This window comes from Chiloscyllium punctatum, chromosome 44 (assembly GCF_047496795.1).
Source record: "Chiloscyllium punctatum isolate Juve2018m chromosome 44, sChiPun1.3, whole genome shotgun sequence".
NCBI classification, from domain to species: domain Eukaryota; kingdom Metazoa; phylum Chordata; class Chondrichthyes; order Orectolobiformes; family Hemiscylliidae; genus Chiloscyllium; species Chiloscyllium punctatum.
In genome coordinates, this window is record NC_092782.1 from 48,039,596 (window position 1) to 48,059,919 (window position 20,324).

Sequence of the window (20,324 nt, forward strand, 5' to 3'; positions counted from 1 at the left end):
AAAATGCTTTCCAGAGACGCGGCAAGACTTCCTGAGGTTCTCCAGTACTTTCTGTTTGTATTTCAGAATTTCAACATCTGCACGATTTTATTTTTAGTTAAAACATGATTCAAGTTGGACTATGGGAGTAGAAAGAAAATAAAGTTTCAAAATCCATTTTTTGTGACTCTAGAAAACTGTTCTAACCTATTTCTCACGGTGCTGCCCTACTGTGCATATTTTCCACATTCAGCAAGTAAGTCACATGAAGGGCTTGGCAATAGATAAGATGTTGCACAGTATGTCTGATCTGTGCAGAATGTGAGCAACTATACATTTTCGAACATGAATTCTCCTCTTATACATAATTCTCCATTAGCTCCCCTCCTGGATAGAGTTGTAATTTTCATAGACTGTCAAAGTCACCTTCTCTCCCTGGCATCTTGTTTTTCTCCTTATCTAAGCTTTAAACATGCTACTGACAGCCTCCTATATTGCAGTCAAGAATTATGTTATTGCTTTGCAGAACTTGTTAATTTCATCAGTCATCTTTTGTGTGCTTTAATCTCTAGGTTTCATCCAACTATTCCCTCAAACCTGGTATCATCATCTAAGTATCACTTGCCTGCTTCCTAACTTTTCAATCTCCATACAAACTAACGGGCATAGGTCTACATCTACAAAGAGTTAAAAATTGTGTCAAAGGCTAAACATACCACAGCATTCACTAAATTTGGCCTCCACTGCTTCAGTAAGATTTGTGGAGGCTGGTGGGGTAATGGTTGTAAAAAGAATGTCTTCCTACATTTCCATTAAGATGAGAAGTAGAAGAAGTGTCCAAGGCTCTTCCTTATATCACAGTATGAGAAGAAACTCTCAAAATTCAACCGTTTTCCAATTGGTGAAATATTACTGCTCTCAGTGTAATATGTCAATGGTTCAGAAATGCCACAGCAAAAACATGATTATCAAATTCACAAAGTGACATGCAGCCCACTAAATATGCAAAGTGACTCTCAAAACTGCCCAATAAAAGGACCAAGTGATGCATAGTGTAAGCATGTGATCTGTTCTATGGACAGCTCAAGCCATACACCAAGGGAGTAAAGCGCAAACAGCACACAAGGACAACCATATGATCTGCCTTTTCAAACATTGCAAATGAAAGAACTTATGATTAACCCACTACCAAATATCACAAAACTATTGAGATTAACATTCTAAGGTAAATTAAATTTTTAATACAGGCAGATCAAGAAAATGTGTTATGTTGGTGCATTTTAATTTGTTGTCAATTAGTTTATAAACTAGGTCACTTTGGTATTTTCCTAAAAGAAGACATTTTAATTGATTATTTCCTCAGTGTCTCTAATACTGTGAGACAGGGAGTTGTGGAGAGGTAAAATGATTTAGCTGTCCATAGACATAAATCATGGAATACAAATGCGCAGGTACAAAAAGTAAGTAAAAGGCAAATGGATTGCTGAACTTTATCTCAAGAGCATTGTCACACAAAGTTGATGAAGTGAAAATCCAATTGCACAGAGACCTATCTAAGCTGGAGAACAAAATGCAGATTGGGCACCCAACTCTGAAAAGGTACATCTGCATGGTGTGGGTACAGTTAGTCAACATTGACACCACAGCTTAAATCATACAGGATTACATTATGGAGCCAAGTTAAATAAACTTTGGTTATCTTCCCTGGAGTTTAGAAGGCTAAGGCAGGGTCTAATTAAGACATTTACAATGATTAAAAAAAATTGGTAGAGTGGGTACTGTAAAACTGTTTTCTCTGTTAGAGCATCAAGAAAAGAGGAAGCATCTTAACATTGAGATAGGCCTAGCAGTAAGAGAAATCAGGAAGCACGTTGCCTCACGCAGAAGGCTGTGAAATCTATTGTTTCTTGTTGGATGAAGGGATTAACGGACATAGATCAAAGGTTAATAGAATCAAAGTATAAAGCAGAACAGGTTCGCGAGACTGAATAGATTTGCTTCCTATGCCACGCCTTCCCATAACCCGCCCCATCTTCTTGCTTCATAACCTCTTCTTTCAACCAGGTGGAAAGGATCATCCAGACTATTGCTACCTGATGTTGTGATTGGATGCCAGTGCTGAGTCATGCTCAGTGGGAGTTAGGATAGAGTCCCCACCTCCATGAATGTACGTGTGACTGCTGCCCTCACCTCTCCGTCCTGAACAGTGGAGTAATTCACCTGAGCAACAGTTACCGTTCCTGGGAGTTCAGACGCATCTGCCAGAGTCGCAACTGTTGCACCCGTGCCAACCTGCAAACAAGGGCAGACATGAAAGAACAGCGCTTTAATCTGCAGCAGGGCACCTTCATTACTCACTCAGCTCTGTCCCAAAATTATCCTTTGTATAAAAACAAAATATTCAGGGTCATAGCTCCGCCTGATGGTTTACTGATTAAATAGATAGTGTGCTCTGATGAGTAGTGGTTTAGACCAAAAAGGTTCAAGTTCCCATCTTTGGTCTGAACTGGGTGGGGATGTGAAAGATTTTTTACTTAATTGGTGTCTCCGCTTGGAAATAGGATAAGGCTCATGATAAATAGCCTACGATTTCTCCCCACTGGAAATGAATGTGAGGGGATGCCAGGCAAGTACAGGGTCAGGGTCAAGCATGATGTCTTCTATAATGGAAAGAATAATAGAAATAAAGATTTTCAATCATTATTTATTGTAAAAAAAAAACTTGAGATTTTCTAAGGTAAAGTATGTTACGAAGTGCAGTCAATGTTATAATATAGAAAAGATGACAGCTAATTTAAAAGCCACTAAAAGCAATGAGATAAATGGCCAGGCCATCTCTCCTAGATGCCCGTTGAAGGATAGCTATTGGCCAAGATGAGGATTCTTATTCACATCATGCTGCGAAGAATTTTCCTTTGCTTGCAAAGACACATAGGGCTGCAGTTTAACTTGGTATGAGAGATATGGTATCTCCAACAATGTAGCACCTCCTTAAGCTCTCCACTCCAATGTCAGCCTGAATTACAGGTTGAAGTCTCAGGAGAAGTACAGAAAAATCCTTGGACACTGCAGAAGCACTGGAGGATTGGGAAACTACCAATTAGACACTGCCATTCAAAGAGGGAGGGAGGCAAAAAGTGGGTAACTGTAAACAGATTCACCGAACATCTATTGTTGGAATCAATTATTAAAGAAGTAATAGCAGTGCATTTGGAAAATCATAATCTAATCAAGTAGTCAACACGGCTTCTGAAAGGGAAATTGTGTCTGACTATTGAATCAGAATGCATAGAGGGAATCCAGTAGATGTGTGGTATTCAAGAAGGATAAATTACAAGGTAAGAGCCCATGGTGTTGGAAGTAATATATTGGCATAGATAGAGAATTGCCTAATGGGCAGCAAGTTGGGGATAAGGGGGCTCATTTTCAGGCTTGCAACCTGTACCCAGTGGGTTTCCACAGGAGTCAGTGCTGAGACTGCAACTGTTTACTATATACAGTGTATATATACAAATGACTTGGCGAAAGTAAGCAAAAGTACTGTATCCAAATTTGCAGATGACACAAAATTAGCTGGAAAGGCAAGTTACAAGAGATACCAAACAGTTTACGGAGAGCTATTGAGAGATTAAGTAAGTGGGCAAAAAGTTAGCAAGCAGTGTATAATGTGGGAAAATGTGCAGTGGTCCATTTGGCAGAAGAGAAAGCACAGAACATTATTTTAATTGAGAAAAACTGCAGAAAACTGTAACACAAAGAGACTTGGGGGTACTTGTACACAAGACACTAAGCTAGCACACAGGTATAGCAGGTAATCAGGGAGGCTAATGGAATGATAATGCTTATTTCAAGGAGGTTGGAGTATAAGAATAGGGAAGTCTTATTGCAAATGTACAAGGTGCTGGTGAGTCCACATCTGGAGTAGAGAGCAATTTTGGTTCCCTTATTTAAGAAGATAGAGTTCTACAGCACAAAAACAGACCCCTGCCAACCAGATATCCGAAATTAAACTAGTCCCATTTGCCAGCATTTGGCCCATATCCATCTAATTCCTATTCATGTACACATCCAGATGGCCTTTAAATGTTCGAATTGTACCAACCTCCACCACTTCCTCTGGCAGCTTATTCCATATATACACCACATTCTGCATGAAGAAGTTGCCCCTTAGGTCCCTTTTATATCTTACCCCTCTCACTTTAAACTTATGCCCCTAGATTTGGACATTCCACACTGGGAAAAATCCCTTGGCTATTCATCCTATCCATGCCCCTCATGATTTTATAAGCCTCTATAAAAGTCACCCCTTAGCCTTCAATGCTACAAAGAAAATAGCTCCAGCCTACACAGCCTCTCCCTGTAGCTCAAATCCCCCAACCACCCAACACCCTTTCAAGTTTAACAACATCTTTCCTACAGCAGGGAGACCAGAATTGTACACAGTATTCCAAAAGTGGCCTAACCAATGCCCTGCACAGCTGCAGCATGATGTCCCAACTCCTATATTTAATGCACTGACTAAGTGTACCATTCGCCTTCTTCACCATGCTGTCTACCTGTGACTCCACCTTCAAGGAACTATGAACCTGCACTCCAAGGTCTCTATTTCATTGGAGGCATTTCAGAGAAGGTTCAGTTGGATAACCCCCAATATGGAGGGACTGTTTTATGACCAAAGACCAGCAGATTAGGATTCTACTCACTGCAGTTCAGAAGAATGAGAGGTGATGCCATTGAAACGTACAAGATTCTTAAGGGGCTTGACAATGTAAATGTTTAAAGGATGTTTCCCCTTATGGGAGAGTCTAGAACCAGAGGGCATTTTCTCAGGATAAACAGGCAACAATTGAAGACTTAGGTAAGGAGGAATTTCTTCTCTCAGAGAGTTGAGTTTTTGGAACTCCTCGCCACAGAGAACTGTGAGGCAGAGCCCTTGCGTATTGAGACGGAGATAGATTCTTGATCAGTTTGGGGAATCAAGGGTCATGGGGAAAAGGCTAGAAATTGGACTTGAGGAATGTGAAATCAGCCATGATTCTACTGAATGGCAGAGCAGGCTTGGGAGCCATTTGGCCTACTCCTGCTCCTATTTCTTATGGCCATATGGAGTGGGGTTTGAACATACAACTTCTGACTCAGGTAGTACCACTGAGCCATGACTAACATATTTAGGTCAAATATGGTATGTTGACCTTCAGGAAATGACTCACACATGAGGAAATGGCCGCTTGAGTAAGGTCTGCAAAACTGCATCCTAAAATTCACTGCCTGCAAGTGAACGGTACAAAAAAAAACGAAAGGCAAGGCAATGTTTAGATAGTATACTTTCCCTGGGAGTATCAGACATGCACCTGAAGCTAGTTCAAACTAAATCATAGGGGATGATTCAGAGTATACCAACTGCTGATCCAAACCCTAGTTGATCTCACTTCCTCTCCCACAACAGCTAATCTATCATTTCTTATTTTGCAACACAGCCCTGAAATATTAGTCAACCATTATTTACAAAAAATATAAAAGTGAGTTCTTCAAGACAACAACCGGCATTGATATAGCACCCTTAAAGTAAAACATCCCAAGGCGCTTCACATTAGCATTTTTAAAATTCATTTATTGCCATCTCTGCTCAAGAGAAGGTGATGGTGTGCTGCCTTCTTGAAATGCTGGAGTCTGTGAGATGCATACAGTCAGTGCTGTTAGGGAGAGGTCAGGATTTTGAGCTAGTGACCATATAGCTCCACATCAGGTTGGTGTGGATCTTGAAAGGGAACTTGCAAATATCAGATGTATACTGACTGAGTCAAATGAGAAGCAACTAGGCCAGAAGACTGAAAGATCTGTTAAATGGGTGGAATTTAAAGAGAGAAATACATCCATTTATAAAGTGATTTCCACATTCACCAGAAATTTCAAAACACTTTGCAGCCAATGAAATACGTTTGAAATGTAGATAACTGTTGTAAGGTTGGCAATGCAGCAGTCAATTTGTGCATGGAAAGTTCTGACAAACAGCAATGAGATTACAACGAGATAATCTATTCTGGTGATGTAGATTGAGGGATATACATTAGTGAGGACACCAGCAAAAACTCCTCACTTGATTTTTCAAATAGTGCCATGGGATCTTTTACATTCACTATGTGACCTGAATTTAACGCCTCATCTGAAAGACAGCACCCCCAACACCATTCCGTCAGTACTTCACTGTTCTGTCAGCCTTGACTATTGTAGCAGAGTTGTGGAGTGATACATAAATCCAGCACTTTGTGACTCAGAGAGATGAAAGTGTTAGCAACATAGTCATGGCTTAGAACAAAAGGAAGAGGGAGAGCTGGGGTGAGGGTGGGAGAGAGACAGAGAGAGAGAGAGAGAGAGAGAGAGAGAGAGAGATGGAGTGGTTTTAAGAGAAGGGATTTCAATTTGTAAGGGTGAGATCACTGAAGGCATGTTAGGATGAAGGATCTGGCAATAAGATGTTGAAAATGGAAAGTAGACTTAGAGAGGTATAGAGTTTTTCTAAGATTGAAGGGAGAGGGGTGTTTACAGAGATATGGAGAGATGAGACTTGGAGTGATTTGAACAAATTGCACAGGGGCCAGCACAGGAGATAATCACAACATAGCAAGATAAGGATTTAAGAGTGATGTGTGGAATGATCATGGACAGGGTATCAAGCAAATTAAGAAAAGAATTGAGAAAGATGTGTTTGGAAACAAAAATCTCTGAAATCACCTGTATGAGGGAGACTGTGCCATCGGGATTACTGATTGTCTGAACCACTGTCTGAGAAGGGACAAGATGGGCGATGTGAGTCTGTGGCTGTGACTGCTGATCTTCAAAAGCATACAGTAGGTCTTCTCTGCCATGCTGTTTGTAACAGTTCTTAACAATTGTCCTCAGTGCCTGTGTCCAGGAAACCTACAGGAGGAAAATACACCTTTCAAATATTGTCATGTAAAATAATATCTCAAATTTGCTGCACTTGTCTTTCTCCATCTAAAAGACATTAACACTTTACAGCAGACGTCATTAGACAGCAACCTGAAGCAGACTAATCCACACAGAATATATAGTATGACATATTTGGCCCAACTATACTAGTGTTTATGACCCACACAAGCTTCCTCTCATTATTCTTCATCTAACTCTATCAGCGTGACTGTGTACTCCTGTCTCCCTCATACTTACCAAGCTGTCTCTTAAATGCATCAATAGAACTGCATTAACTACACCTTATGGTGGTACGTTCTTTATCTTAACACATAATTAGCAAATGAACTTCAATATAGACAAAGTTGAAGCAATGCATTGGATAGAAAGAATGAAGAGGCTTTATTCTTTCAAAAGTAAGTGTCTAAATGGAGTTGATGATTAAAAGCATTTTGGAGTACAAATACACAATTACTGAAGACAATGGTATAGGTTAAGATGGCCATGAGAAACAGAAACAATTAAGGGGAAACTTAAGTGTCTGGAGTGATCACAATGTGGAACTCACTACCACACATTGCAAGTACTTTCATGAGAAATTGGATACGTTTATGACAGGGTTACATGAAGAGGGGTGGAAGAGAGGCTTGTGTGGACCATAGACTCTGGAATGAATTTGATGTTCCAGGTGTCTATGTCGGACTGTAAATAATTTGGGAGATCTCATTCAGAAAAGATTTTTTCTCTTGAATTCTATATTGAATTTATTGGTGGCTATCTAACAGTGAAAAAGTCTCTCATCAGTAACTTGGAGGTACAAAAGTCCAACTCTTGCCTCTGACCAGCTGGTCCATTTAGGTTCCTGGTTAATGGCAACCGGAAGGAATTTCTGGTGGGGTGTTCAGTGATGGTAATGGAGTTGAACAGCAAAGGGCAAAATTTAGACTCTCCCTTGTCAGAGACAGAGATTGCATGACACTCGTGTGTTATGAATGTTTCTTATTTAACAATTTGAGCCTGAATGTAGCCCACGTTTTTCTGCACTTCGGGTTTATTATTATCATTATCTAACAATGGATGAATACAAGTAGTGAAATCCTTCCCCAATTATTCATGGGGAATTTATATTATCAGCCTGGGAGGAAGAGAAAATGTTATTCTGGAGCTTCTTCTTTTGCAGACAACGTGAAGTCTATGCAATCTACTTAATAGAATTCCTTCAATAAAGGTATGCAAACAATTCTGCTCTGCTCCCCCCATAAATATTCAAAACTCTGGAATATTTAAATATTTTGCAGTTTTGAAGTAGATTGCAAATAGATTTAGGAGCCGCGTATAAAATATTTTCACCAAGCTGTCACTACTCCTTGCTACCAAATGCTCAATCCTGAAATGCAACACGTGGGCTACAATGATTCACAATGATGCAAAAACTATATCATAAACAGTTACTGCAGAATTGTAAACTTTGGCTGTTCATTATCACCTGACAATCTGCCACAGTCTGTTTCAGGTCAAAAGTTCCCACTGGCAAACATAATCAGGTCCCTTCAGTGCTTCTATAGAGAGCTACTCACGCGCTGTTTCTGTTCCTCTGACCGCACATCACTGCGAACATTGGCCCATGGAATGTCCTCAGGCCACCACACAGGGCGGCAGCTCTCCTTACCCCAACCAGGTTTCCCTCTCCCTGTTGAATACTTCAGCATCTCCGGAATAAAAGCACGGAGCTGAGCCTGGAAGGAGCAAAGACGGAGAAGAATGGTCAGTTAGATCCCTGGATAAAAGTATCTGAGATTAAAGGTTAAGCAAGATGTGGAAACCATGCAACCTTCTGTATTATATTCTATCAGCCATGAATTTGTTTGGTGCACCAGTAAAAGATGTCAGTATTAGTATATATATTCTAACTGTAGATGTGATATGATTAATCAGCATATTTGGCAGCACTTAGAGACTTGATGTTTCAGATTCAGTGATCCTTCTTCAGCAGTTCAGAAGAGGACTCACTAGATCCAAAATTTCAATGCTGCTTCCTCGCCAGACGTGTTGAGTTTCTCCAGAAATTTCTGTTTTGCTTCAGATTTTCAGCATCTGCAATTCTTTCGGGTTTTTTTTGTGAAATGAATAATGCTTTATTTATGATGACAGATTAGATCACACTAACCTAAATGTAATATTCTCATCCAAAATGATGTCTTAAAAAAATGGTTGCCTCCATTAATAACATTCATTATTCTATCATTCATACCTCCTCTGGATGCACCTTTTATTTCTTTATTTATTGCACAATCACTGCCTTTGGCCCTGCACTACAAACTCATTTAAATCTGTCCTATTTTCAATCTTATCACTGATCATCCCCTTTGTTTCTCTTTCAGTAAAGCTACCATTCTGGTTAAAGTACTTTTACCTTTCTCAGTTTTGATGAAAGATCTTTGTCTTGAAATGTCAATTGCTTCTCTCTTCACAGATATTGTCTGCTTTTATTCCAGCACTGGCAGCATTTTTGCCATTGTGCCTGATCCAGTGATTGTTACAGATGAATTATATTCAGACCACAGTGAAACACCAACCGAATTTGATTTGGTAATCCAAACAGATTAATTGTCCAAACACTCAGTTTCCATTTCTGCTAAGGAACTAAAACCTTGTGTCCCATAGTCCTCCTTTCAATTTTCTTCCCCTTTGTCTCTTGGTGCTGTAATTATGCGATCTTTCTGTGATGTGTTTGCTAAGAATGACAAATATTTAGAGGAGGTGAAAAAAAAATTGGCCTGGTTGCTTATAATCTGCATGTTATTAACAGAGCTCTCTTTTGAAGATTAGGTAATGCAATAGAATGTACTATTTGGAATACCCTTGATGACTCACCTGAAAAGTCACAGGTTAAACCCTTATACTGTGTGTGCCTGTTTAAAAGATCTTGATTCGGAGTAGGTCAATGATACATCTCACCATCTGATACCTTTCACAAATATTACGTTCAGGTGAACATATACTGTAAGTGTAGGCAGGAAAATGTAGACTTGTAGGAGATTGCAAAAAGGGAGATATCATGGTGAAACCGGACCCTGACCTTACTTAACATCCATACAAAAACACTTCCACTTGGTGATCAATGGACAATTACTGGGAACAGGTTCTCTTCTATTTCAACAAACCCTGCCTCTGTCTGATTCAGACTATCAAATATAGCACGACTGCAGTCTTAATTCCAGGCTTGCCCTCTACGGAAATGTAAAGGGTTGAATTTGACGAGATTAACAACAGGCCTTCCACAAGGCCCCAGCTATTAACTTGCATCAGCTTACTCTACCTTAAAATAAAGACCAGAAGGCTTTTTTTTTAAACCCCCTTTAGCTGTTGTTATCTTTTAATTCAGTGTACAATCAGCATTCTGGGGCTTTCATTGCATTATGTCAGGTTCAGCGGCAAAAACCCCAGACTAGGTATTTCTCACAAACCTGAAAGGTAATTATCCAGTCAAGTAGTTAGAAATTCTATATTTATATACATCATATAAAATGCACACCAACATTTAGACAGTGGAAACCATTTTGTGGTAACTAAACAATGGTAAATGTCTGACATTATGGGTTCAGAATGGATCTGACCATTTTTGTTGCAAGCTGCAAAACACCCAATGGGGGGGGGGGGGGAAATATCAACTTTTAGAGAGGAACTGAAAGAGAAGCCGAAGGAATGCAGATTTTTAAGAATAAACTTGAGATTCCCGGAGGTTCTCCAGGTTTCTTCAGTTAATAGCCATGACACAGAGACTAGAAAAGTACTACATTGCCAAATCTAGGTTCAGAACCAGCCTTAGTATATTGGCTGATGTACAATTTTTCCCAAAGTGACCTGGCATCAGTGAAGGGAAACGTCACGCTTATCTATCTGATCTGCGTGATTGACTCTCACAATGCCACTCATTTGTTTAAAAGTAATCACTCAAAGCAAACAGAGTAACATCCATCTCCCTCTTACAAGTGTTGCCAGGTCTGCTAAGTTTCACCAGCATTTTCTGTTTTTGTTTCAAATATTGACCATCAAAGCTCTTTCATTAGCTCTACATAAATGTAGCCTTTTTAACATCATCCACAACTCAAGAAAAACACGAAAAAGGTAAAACCAGTGAGAACACTGTAGTATCAATTTCATAGGAATGTACAAACAGGAATAGGCCATTCAGCCCCCACCAGTTTGTTCCACCATTCAATGAGATCATCTCTGATGTGACCTAACTCTAAGTACTTACCTTTTACTCATATCCTTTAATAACTTTGCTTAACAAAAAATCTCAAATTTAAAATTAACAGTTCATCTAACATTCACAGCCATTTGTGGAAGAGAATTCCAAATCTTTACCACCCTTTATGTGTAAAAGTGCTTCCTAACATCCCTCCTGAATGGTCTAGCCCTAATTCTCAGATTATGCTCCCTATTTCTAGAATCCCCAATCAATGGAAACAGAATATCTTTATCTACTTTGTCATTTTCTATTAAAATCACGAAGACTTCGATCAGATCACCTCTTTAATTTTCTAAATCCTAGAGAAAACAGAATTTGCATAAACCTATCATAACCATACCATTTCTTATATTATGTCAGCTCCTTCTCTGCCATTAAGAATCCCCCAGTCAAAAATGTGCATTCTAGCTCTTTTACTGCCTTACAAATAACAAGACCTACTTGGTATATCATCAAGACAAAGGGGATAAGTGACTCTTCGGTGAAATAGTGCAGCTTTGCTGCAACTGACTTTTTCAATCCTGAGCTGGTGTTTTTTTTTACTTTTTTTAATATATCAGACACTTAGCTTCAATTGTGTAAAAGACAGCTACTGCATTTGCTAATGGTATACAAGTCTCAGCATTTCAAACAAAAACAAAGTGCTGGAAAATCTGTAACATTTTGAAGAGTCACTGGACTCAAAATGTTGACACTGTTTTTCTGTCTCTACAAATGCTGCCAAACCTGTTGAGTTTCTCCAGCATTTTCCGTTTTTGTTTCAAATAGCCAGCATCCACAGCTCTTACATTATCTCCGCATTTCAAAGTCATGTACTGTACGTGAAGCACACTGAGATGCTTCATAGATGTGCTAAAATGCAGACCAATTTACTCACATACAGACAGGCATAGGGAGGCAGAGAATAACTTGTATTTGAATCTAGCTCAATAGAGTTGTTTAGCACAAAATGGTTACTTCTGGGAATGAACAGGCCTCAATTGCTAATGGTGAATTAGTTTGAAAAAACCCTGTAAGGCAGGTTACTGAAACTAACTCCTCCTCTTAACTGTTCCCAGGATCCTTTGGCTAGTTTCCAGATGGCTTTAATTATAGCATTGGAAGTGTACAGGGGCTGCAGCAGCTTGAAGCTCTCGTTAGGAGGGTCCTTTTATATAATCCACAGGGACACAATCAGTGAAGAGCAGCATCATACCTGGCTCAGCCCAACATACTAATTAGAAGCTCACAGCAACCGTCTCACCTGGCCTGCTCAGTAACAAGGAAAATAAAACACACAGAATTATGCTGCTGGCATTTGTTAGACACAAGGAACTACTGAAATTAGGAATGACACGTGCACCAAGCACACCTGCCCACAAGTGCCACCTAAAGACAACCAGCAACAAGTTCATTTCCCACAAGACACCTCAGCTTAATTAATAGGTGAATGTGTGTTTTTTTTGTGTTTCAGCACAATTCAACTGAAGAAGCTATCAACTGCCCAATGAATCTAGCCTCGGTGAGAGCTTTCAATGCTTCAGATACATCAATAAATCCCTTTGCACTTGGCACTAGTTATTTATTGCACGTAAGAGGAAAGGGAGGCAGTAACAGCTGGAGATTAGAATCAAGAGTATCATCAGGAGGGCTGATGATTCCTGATGAAGGGCTTTTGCCCAAAACGCTGATTTTCATGCTCCTTGGATTCTGCCTGACCCACTGTGCTTTTCCAGCACTACACTCTTGACCCTAATTTTTTCTGCCTTATCCAAACAATGTGTTCTTTCTCCTAATGCACTTGAAAGCATTCACTTGTACTTGTACAGGATCAACCTTACAGTTATGAACATCCCCCCATATCTTTAAGATGTTGACTCCTTATGGTGACAGTTGTGAAGTTAACCAACCAGGCTATCAAAGCATGCATTTCAGATCCCAATCACTCGTTACAAAAATGTCTTTCATATCACAGTTGGTTTCGCCAATTATTTCAAAATAGTATTCTCTGGCTCATGAATCATCTGCCAAAGAGAAGAGTTTCTCTCTATCTGCTCTGACTAAACCCTTTGTGATTTTGAGCACTTCTATCAAATATCCTCAAAACCTTCTCTGAGAAGGGCCCCAGCTTCCCCAAACTATTGACGTAATTAAGACTCTAATCCCTGAAGTAATTCTCTTTAATCTTTTCTGCACCCTCGATAGTCTTCACATCTTACCTAAAGTTCAGTGCCCAGAATTGGATTCCAATTGAGGCCTGACCAATGTTTTATAAAGTTTCACAATGAATTCCTTGTTTGTATATTCTATGCCCTTATTTATAACCCTGTATGCCTTTTTAAGTAATTTCTCAAATTGTCCTGCCACTTACAAGGAGTTGTCAAGTATCCACCCTTTCCAGCTGTCTAGCTATGTGCTCTTGAAGTTAATCACTACCCCTTTCACTTTTCACAATATGCCCAAGATCGGTGTTATCTGCAAATTTTTTAAATTGTGCCTGTACTCTCAAGTGTAGGTCATTAATACTGGTCAAGAAAGCAATGGCCTTTGCACTAAGCTCTGGGGAACCTCAGTGTATAATTTCTTCCAATCCAAAAATCTACTGTTGTCCACTACTGCTTCCTAGTACTCAGACAACTTTATATCCCTGTTGCTACGGTCCCTTTTGTTGAATAGTGAGTGATCAAGATTGGTACTCGAAGACACTTCTCCACACCCTCACCAAACCCAGGCCAGGAATGGAGTTATTCAGCATCTGTTTGGTTTCACCTTTTGGGCTTTGCAAGTACAATGAACATGAGAGTTCAAAAAGGCAATTGAAGACTCTGTCGAATTGGAAGTCTTTGAGGAAGTTTTTGATGGTGGCAAGATAAGTACCATGAAGGATTTATCGAGTCGTTGATCAGTAAGTTGCACAAGATCCTGATTACTTCCTGAAATTGTGTTCGGCCACTCCAACTAGAAACCTTAAGATTTAGTTTGCTTCCTCTACTACTGTCACACAATGTGCTTATGGTTTCAGTGAGCTATCCATCATCACTCCACAGAATCAGATTGAACAGACACACAGTTCATCAACATTTTCACTATTAATTTGCATTTCCTAGTCACATAACCTTAACTTAGCATAAAACAATTGAACCTCTTGTCAGTCCAGTTTCTTAACTCAAATTCCCTCAAGGCTCGATCCACATGCTGTGTGATCACCCACTCCAAACATGGACAAAATAAAATCTCACAACAAGTTGTAATGTAAAGATATTTCCCAAGTCCATACAAACCTTTTGGCTGACCAATGGACCTGAGCCTACTGCTTTTGTACCTACTTTTATTTTTCCTTAATCTCTTTAGACTGTGCATTCTTGACACTTTTTGAATTCTACTTCTTTGATGAGGTTATTGCCCGTTGGCTTTCTCAAGTTGGTGAGGAATGTTTTTTGATGAAACTCCTATGAAGTATCATGGAATATTTTACAACATCAAACATGCTCTGAAAATATAAATTATTTTTGGAATACACTGCCTGAAGGGGCCGTGAAAACCAATAGCTTTTGGAAGGGAATTGGACAAATACTTAAAGGAAAAAGAAGGGAAAAGCAGAATGGTGTTTCTTATTGAATAGCTCTACCAAATAGAAGCTTTAAACACGATAGGGATTCTACCACTGTGTAGAAGAACCTATCTGTGGGACAGAAGGCCTGAGTTCAAGTTCCACCTGCTCTAGAGCTGTGTGATAATATTTCTGAACAAGTTGATAAGAGAAAATATCTAAACATGATGGCCTCTTTTTCTGTAATGGGAAAGACTGTAGCATAGTCATAATGTTACTGAAGTAATTATTCAGAACCCCAAATTAACGGGTTTCAATCCCATGACCACAGGTGGTGAAATATGAATTCAACAAAATGTCAATATATCTTAAACATGTTAAGTAACTACTGTTGATTGTTGTGAAGACCATGGTTCATTAATATCTTCAGGGACAGAAATCTGCCACCCCTAAATGTTTGACCTACATGTGAGTCCAGACCCACAGCAATATTGCTGACTCTTAACTACTTCTGGGCAATTAGGAATGGACAATAATTGTTGGCCAAGCCAGAAACACCCACATTCCATTAATGAATAAAATGAAATCTATAATTCTATTTTCCTCTACACAGAAAGAAGCTCAACTTATTAAAAAAACTCTTTTGTAGGATGTGGGCATCACCAGCACCCACTGTGCTGCTAAGGAGTTCCAGGATTTTGATCCAGCAATTCTGAAGGAATGTCATTACATTCCAAGCCAGGATGATGTATGGATAAGAGAACAATTTGCAGGTGGGCATGTTCCCATGGATCTGCTGCCTATGTCCTTCTCAGTGGAATAGGCCAAGAGTTTGGAAATGACTGTTAAAAGATGCTTGATGAATTGCTGGAATGCATCTTATATAACACACAAAGTAGTGGATAGGATGCCAATCAAGCAGGCTTTGTTGTAGATGATGTTGTGTTTAATCAGTGGTGCTGTTAATTTGCTTTGTTTTGTGGTATTGATTGAAGGAGGTCTGTTAGCCAGAATAGTGGGTGAATTCCTTGGATTCTATAATGTTGACTAGAATCAAAGGAGGCAGCATATAGGGCTTGGACTAAATGCTTTGTGCACAGGATAAAACCTCCAACAACGCAATGCTTCCTTCGAGCTGCAGCACAAATCATGCACTCATATCCTGGTGTATTCTTGGACCCGAATTGTCCAACTGTAGTGAGACTTATAAACCAAAAAGTCCTCATGTTTAATCATCTGTCGGTTCTGACTGATCTCATAGCTTAAAGGGAATGTTAAAGTGACTTTCAAAACCTTGGTTGAAGAAAAAGTAATTTGGAAGGAGAGATAACTAAGGCTGCTGAAAACAATATTAATTGACACTTTCAGAAGAAGGAATGTGTGGGAGAGAGCAGGTGGAGTTAGATGAACAGCAGAAGAGAAGGGCAGTGGGTGGAAAAGAACAGGTCAGCCTCTCCTCAGGATATGTGTTGCATTTTTCAGAAACCTCTGCTCTACTTCCTCCTCTTAATCCCAAAATGTCTTGTCAACGCAAAACAGGCTTAGCTCACCTGTGTCATTTTATCCACAGAGACTGGGATTCCATCAATTGTCAGTGGTGGAAGGTCAGAATTAATCTCCTGAGGAGTGGGAGCATGCTCTGCCAGTGCTGACTCCAGGTCTTCCAGGATCATGCTTTTATACTTGCGTACCTGTGGGAAAGCCAGAAGTTTTGGGTAAACAATCTGCCGGGTGGCAACTGAGGGAACAGATGCTAGGCAACAGCCTGCTGCAGGTGCTCCACAGCAATGAGCTGTGTTAGCAAAACATGGTCGCATCTGCTGCTGTGATTCAGAGAAAAGATGACGAGGGAGGACAGGGAGGTTACTAACCAGCACAGGCAACCAGGAATTGGACCAAACCCAAAGGACAGCAATTACCAGAGTAGTGAAAAGCCACGTCAGTGTTTGAAGGACAAATATCTCCAAGGAGGGATGGTCACGCAGCTCTCTTACCTTCTTCCCACTATTTGCACATTAATGGAATTACGCAGGTTGATGATCTATTGCTTACACGCAGCCAATTGTCACACATGCCAAAATGCGTTTAGCTTTCAATTCTGGTACTGCCACCATGATGGGGTCAGAAAACAGGTGATATATTTCCTTCGCTGTATGGTAGACGAAGCCAGTTTTAAAGGGACTCCAAACAGAATCCTCAGTCTTGGGTCACAAGGAATTTATAGTGGTAATGTCCCTAGGACAGGAAATTTCAAGACTAGGGGGCTCGAAAAAGACAAGAAGGGCTTTTCTTTTTAAACACAGAGGGTGGTTCACATGTGAAGTGAACTTCCTGAAGAAGTGGTGGCTTTGGGCACAATTATACAATTTAAAAGCTATTTGGGTAAGTAACAAATAGGAAAGGTTTGGAAGGATATGGGCCAGGAACAGGCAGGTGGGACTAGTTTAATTTGGGATTATGTTCAGCATGGACTGGTTGGACTGAAAGGTTTGTTTCTGTGTTGTATGACTCTATGACTAGCAATCCAGAACCCTAGGTTGAGGAGGACATGGGTTCAAATCCCAAAATGGCAGCTGGTAAATTCTGAATTCAATAAAATCTGGAATACAGATCTGTTCTGATGGTGACCACCGTCGATTGTCATAAAAACACTTTGTTTCACTTGGGGGGGGGGGGTCCTTTAGGAAAAGAAATCTGCCATCTTTACCTGGTCAGGCCTACATGAGATTCCAGATCAAAGCAAGGTGGTTGACTCTTAACGGGCTCTGGGCAATTAGGAATAGGCAATAAATGCCGGGCCAGTCAGCAATGACCACATCCCGTGAACAAAATGAAAATGCACCACCACCCAACACACCCTCTCAGTAAAGGAAGACAATGTTTAAAAACATTAAAGTAAACATAATGTAACAATACTATATTACACAAAACTGGAAGGTTCCAGGAAGCTTTGTGATCATTGATAGATGGGAGGAAAAACAAAAGATATGGGACTGAGCGGACTTCTCAGCAGAAGCTGTACTTGAACGGCAGGCTGCTGGATGGTGAGCAACTGCAGAAATTTACATTTATTATGAGGAAAGAAAGAAAATAATCTGTATTTGATATATTGGATAAAATAGCCATTGATTCCAAGTTTTGTTGCAGCCCAAGCACTAACCTTCACCACACCCCAATTAATAGCAAAGCCAGGTGTGTTTTCTCTTTAGAAAGCAGATGCTGGCTTCAGCTCCCCAGGGGAAAACCTTAATAAGTAAATTCACATCTTCCTGCTCATTTGCCAATACAATCCTACTCATGACCAACAGCACCTTGCACTGTTTTCCTGAAATGCATTGTAATGCAATCCCTCAACAGGGAATAACCCCCATCCCCCACAGCAAAACAGCCTGGGGCGCATCATCCATCCCTCACTCAGCATCCAGCCCTGACATTCAAAACTGGGCCCCCGATTACTAAATGGTTTTTCAATCGAAATTCAACCCTGTCCCCTGGATTTATTCAGAGGTAACAATAACTTGTCCCGATGGCAGATGGGAAGAGGGTATAAAGCAGTCAGCTCAAAGTTTAAAAAACAATGTTTTGAAACATGAAGCGTTTCACATCTTTTCTGAGCGGCCCTTCAAGTTGTTTATTTCAGAGACAGAATGGAGTTGCTCCACAGAGTATTACAAAAGCATTAGCATCCCTCTCGGAGGTGATGGCAGAGGAGAAAGTAGATTGGAGAACAAATGTTTTGGATGGTGGGGGAGAAACAAGGTATGTTGTGATGCTAACACACATGTTCTAACATGGATCACAAATGTGCAGCTGTGTAACACTTGACCCTTAGAAACGTATCCCCAGCAACACATTCAGGGGAATGTTGGCAAACAGAAAAGCAGATAATTACATATTCTCCTGTCACTCATCCATTGCCAACCTTATACCAAACGTATAAGAAGGTGGCTTTGAGGCTCCTATAAAAGTTACTTGAAGTGCAAAGAGATACAGGATGGTCACCTGGGTGGTCATGGGAATGCAGAAAATATCCTTTATCACTTACAACGTGTCCTGTGAGGGAAGCCTGGCAACACCGAATACTAGTTAGAGATAGCCACAGGTGTGGTGACATCAGTGTGTTCTATCAACACAGAGTAGGATTGGCAGAATGCAGATCTCACAGCAATGCAGCCTCATACAAAACCCAGCAATTTGCAACCAAATCACTGGCCCTCTGGTTGTGAATCCTGCTGTTTTGCTAGAAAGTCTAAAATGAGTAGTGGCACCAAAAAAAAAACACACATCCTTCACAACTTACCACATTCTCAAGAGGAGCAGCTCCAAACACTTTAAAAATGGGGTTTGGTTTGGAGGGTGAGATGCACAGCACAATTGCCTGTTGGCCAACTCTAGTTGTGTACTCATCCAGTGTAGCCCGGAGTTTCCTGTGGGAGAGAGGATAGATAAACTCTGATGAGATTATGAAAGCCTCTTTTCACGACAAAATACCCAATGCCAGTTTCACTTTGGATACTGACAGTACAACAGACATATTAGAATGAAAGACAGAGATTTCCTATTGCCCAGTAGTGGCCTAATCCTGATTATTTTTGACAGTCCAGAAGTGTCATAATTGTGATCCTCAACTCCTTAATCCCAGCATGCCCACAGCACATTGTCAAAATGCAAAATGGGTCAGAAAAGGTTCAGCTCCACTCTCTAGCTACCCAAAGTACAACAGCAAAAGTAAACTTTTTTTTTAAAGTTTAAGACTAATTTACTCCACAAATGCTCAATGGAAGTTTTCTTACACCCAGTAGGTTTTAGTGACAGGATACAGGCAGAAAAAGGAAAATTTTAATAGGTCTGAATTTTGGACTATATAACAGGTTCTACTGGTTCAGCAAGACCAACAATCTCAGTTAGTTTGCACTGCATAATATCTGCATCCTGTAAAAACTTGTATCCTTTAATACAGAAGCAACTTTGGTTGAAGGGAAGATTGAGTTTTCAATCAAGCCTCATACATGATGCAAAACTCTCCAACTTTGGTGTAGCAGGAAGTAGATGTAGAATTAGGGTTCTCTGTGCCCTGCTCCTTTAACATGGGACCCTTCCAATGGCTTTGTTAATAAATGTACTGCCCTTTGCTGTACTCAGCCATGAAAGTCAGGAAAGTCCTGGGTTTGATCCACAGTCTGTGTCAAGTTGGCTGATCTCTGCCAGAGCTCTGATGGGCTGCTATACTTGAGCTCATTGTCCAAAGACTTTGGGGTAGGAGGAATAACCAAGGCTGTGGCTTCTGATCATGACCCTGGTTGTGGGGAGAAGGCGATGCATGCTAATCTGACAGACCCATGGCCATAGCCTACTGGCACTCAACAATGTTTGATGTATGAAAAAAAATGGATCAAATAAAAGTGTTACAAACAAAAAATGATTTAAATTATGCACCACAGGTGGAAAACACACAAACAACTGGCACAGGGAGCGGTCTGGAAAATAAAATTCAGACCTCCAGAGGAAAGCTAAACATGACTGAGAGCTAACATTGTTTTGTGTAGTTTGTCTATTAGCTCTTTTGGTACATATAAATAGATCTCCTTCAATCTGTGGCAACTAAAGTTAGAAGATTCTTGAAATATATAA

At 40.2% G+C, this 20,324-nt stretch overlaps 1 protein-coding gene across 9 annotated transcripts in view; it reads right to left on the bottom strand.

Annotated features, from left to right (window-relative positions):
* Positions 1–20,324, bottom strand: part of nrf1 (nuclear respiratory factor 1) — a 76,437-nt gene that overhangs the window by 38,955 nt on the left and 17,158 nt on the right. For 7 of the 9 annotated variants that reach the window (XM_072562872.1, XM_072562871.1, XM_072562873.1 and 4 more), the window contains 5 exons: positions 18,994–19,120; positions 16,244–16,384; positions 8,487–8,645; positions 6,712–6,897; positions 2,170–2,271 (listed from right to left, as the gene is read on the bottom strand). In XM_072562872.1, coding sequence (XP_072418973.1) covers positions 2,170–2,271; positions 6,712–6,897; positions 8,487–8,645; positions 16,244–16,384; positions 18,994–19,120 — 715 coding nt within the window. The remainder of the gene's footprint in view (positions 1–2,169; positions 2,272–6,711; positions 6,898–8,486; positions 8,646–16,243; positions 16,385–18,993; positions 19,121–20,324) is intronic. The other 2 variants (XM_072562874.1, XM_072562876.1) reach the window with 2 other exon arrangements.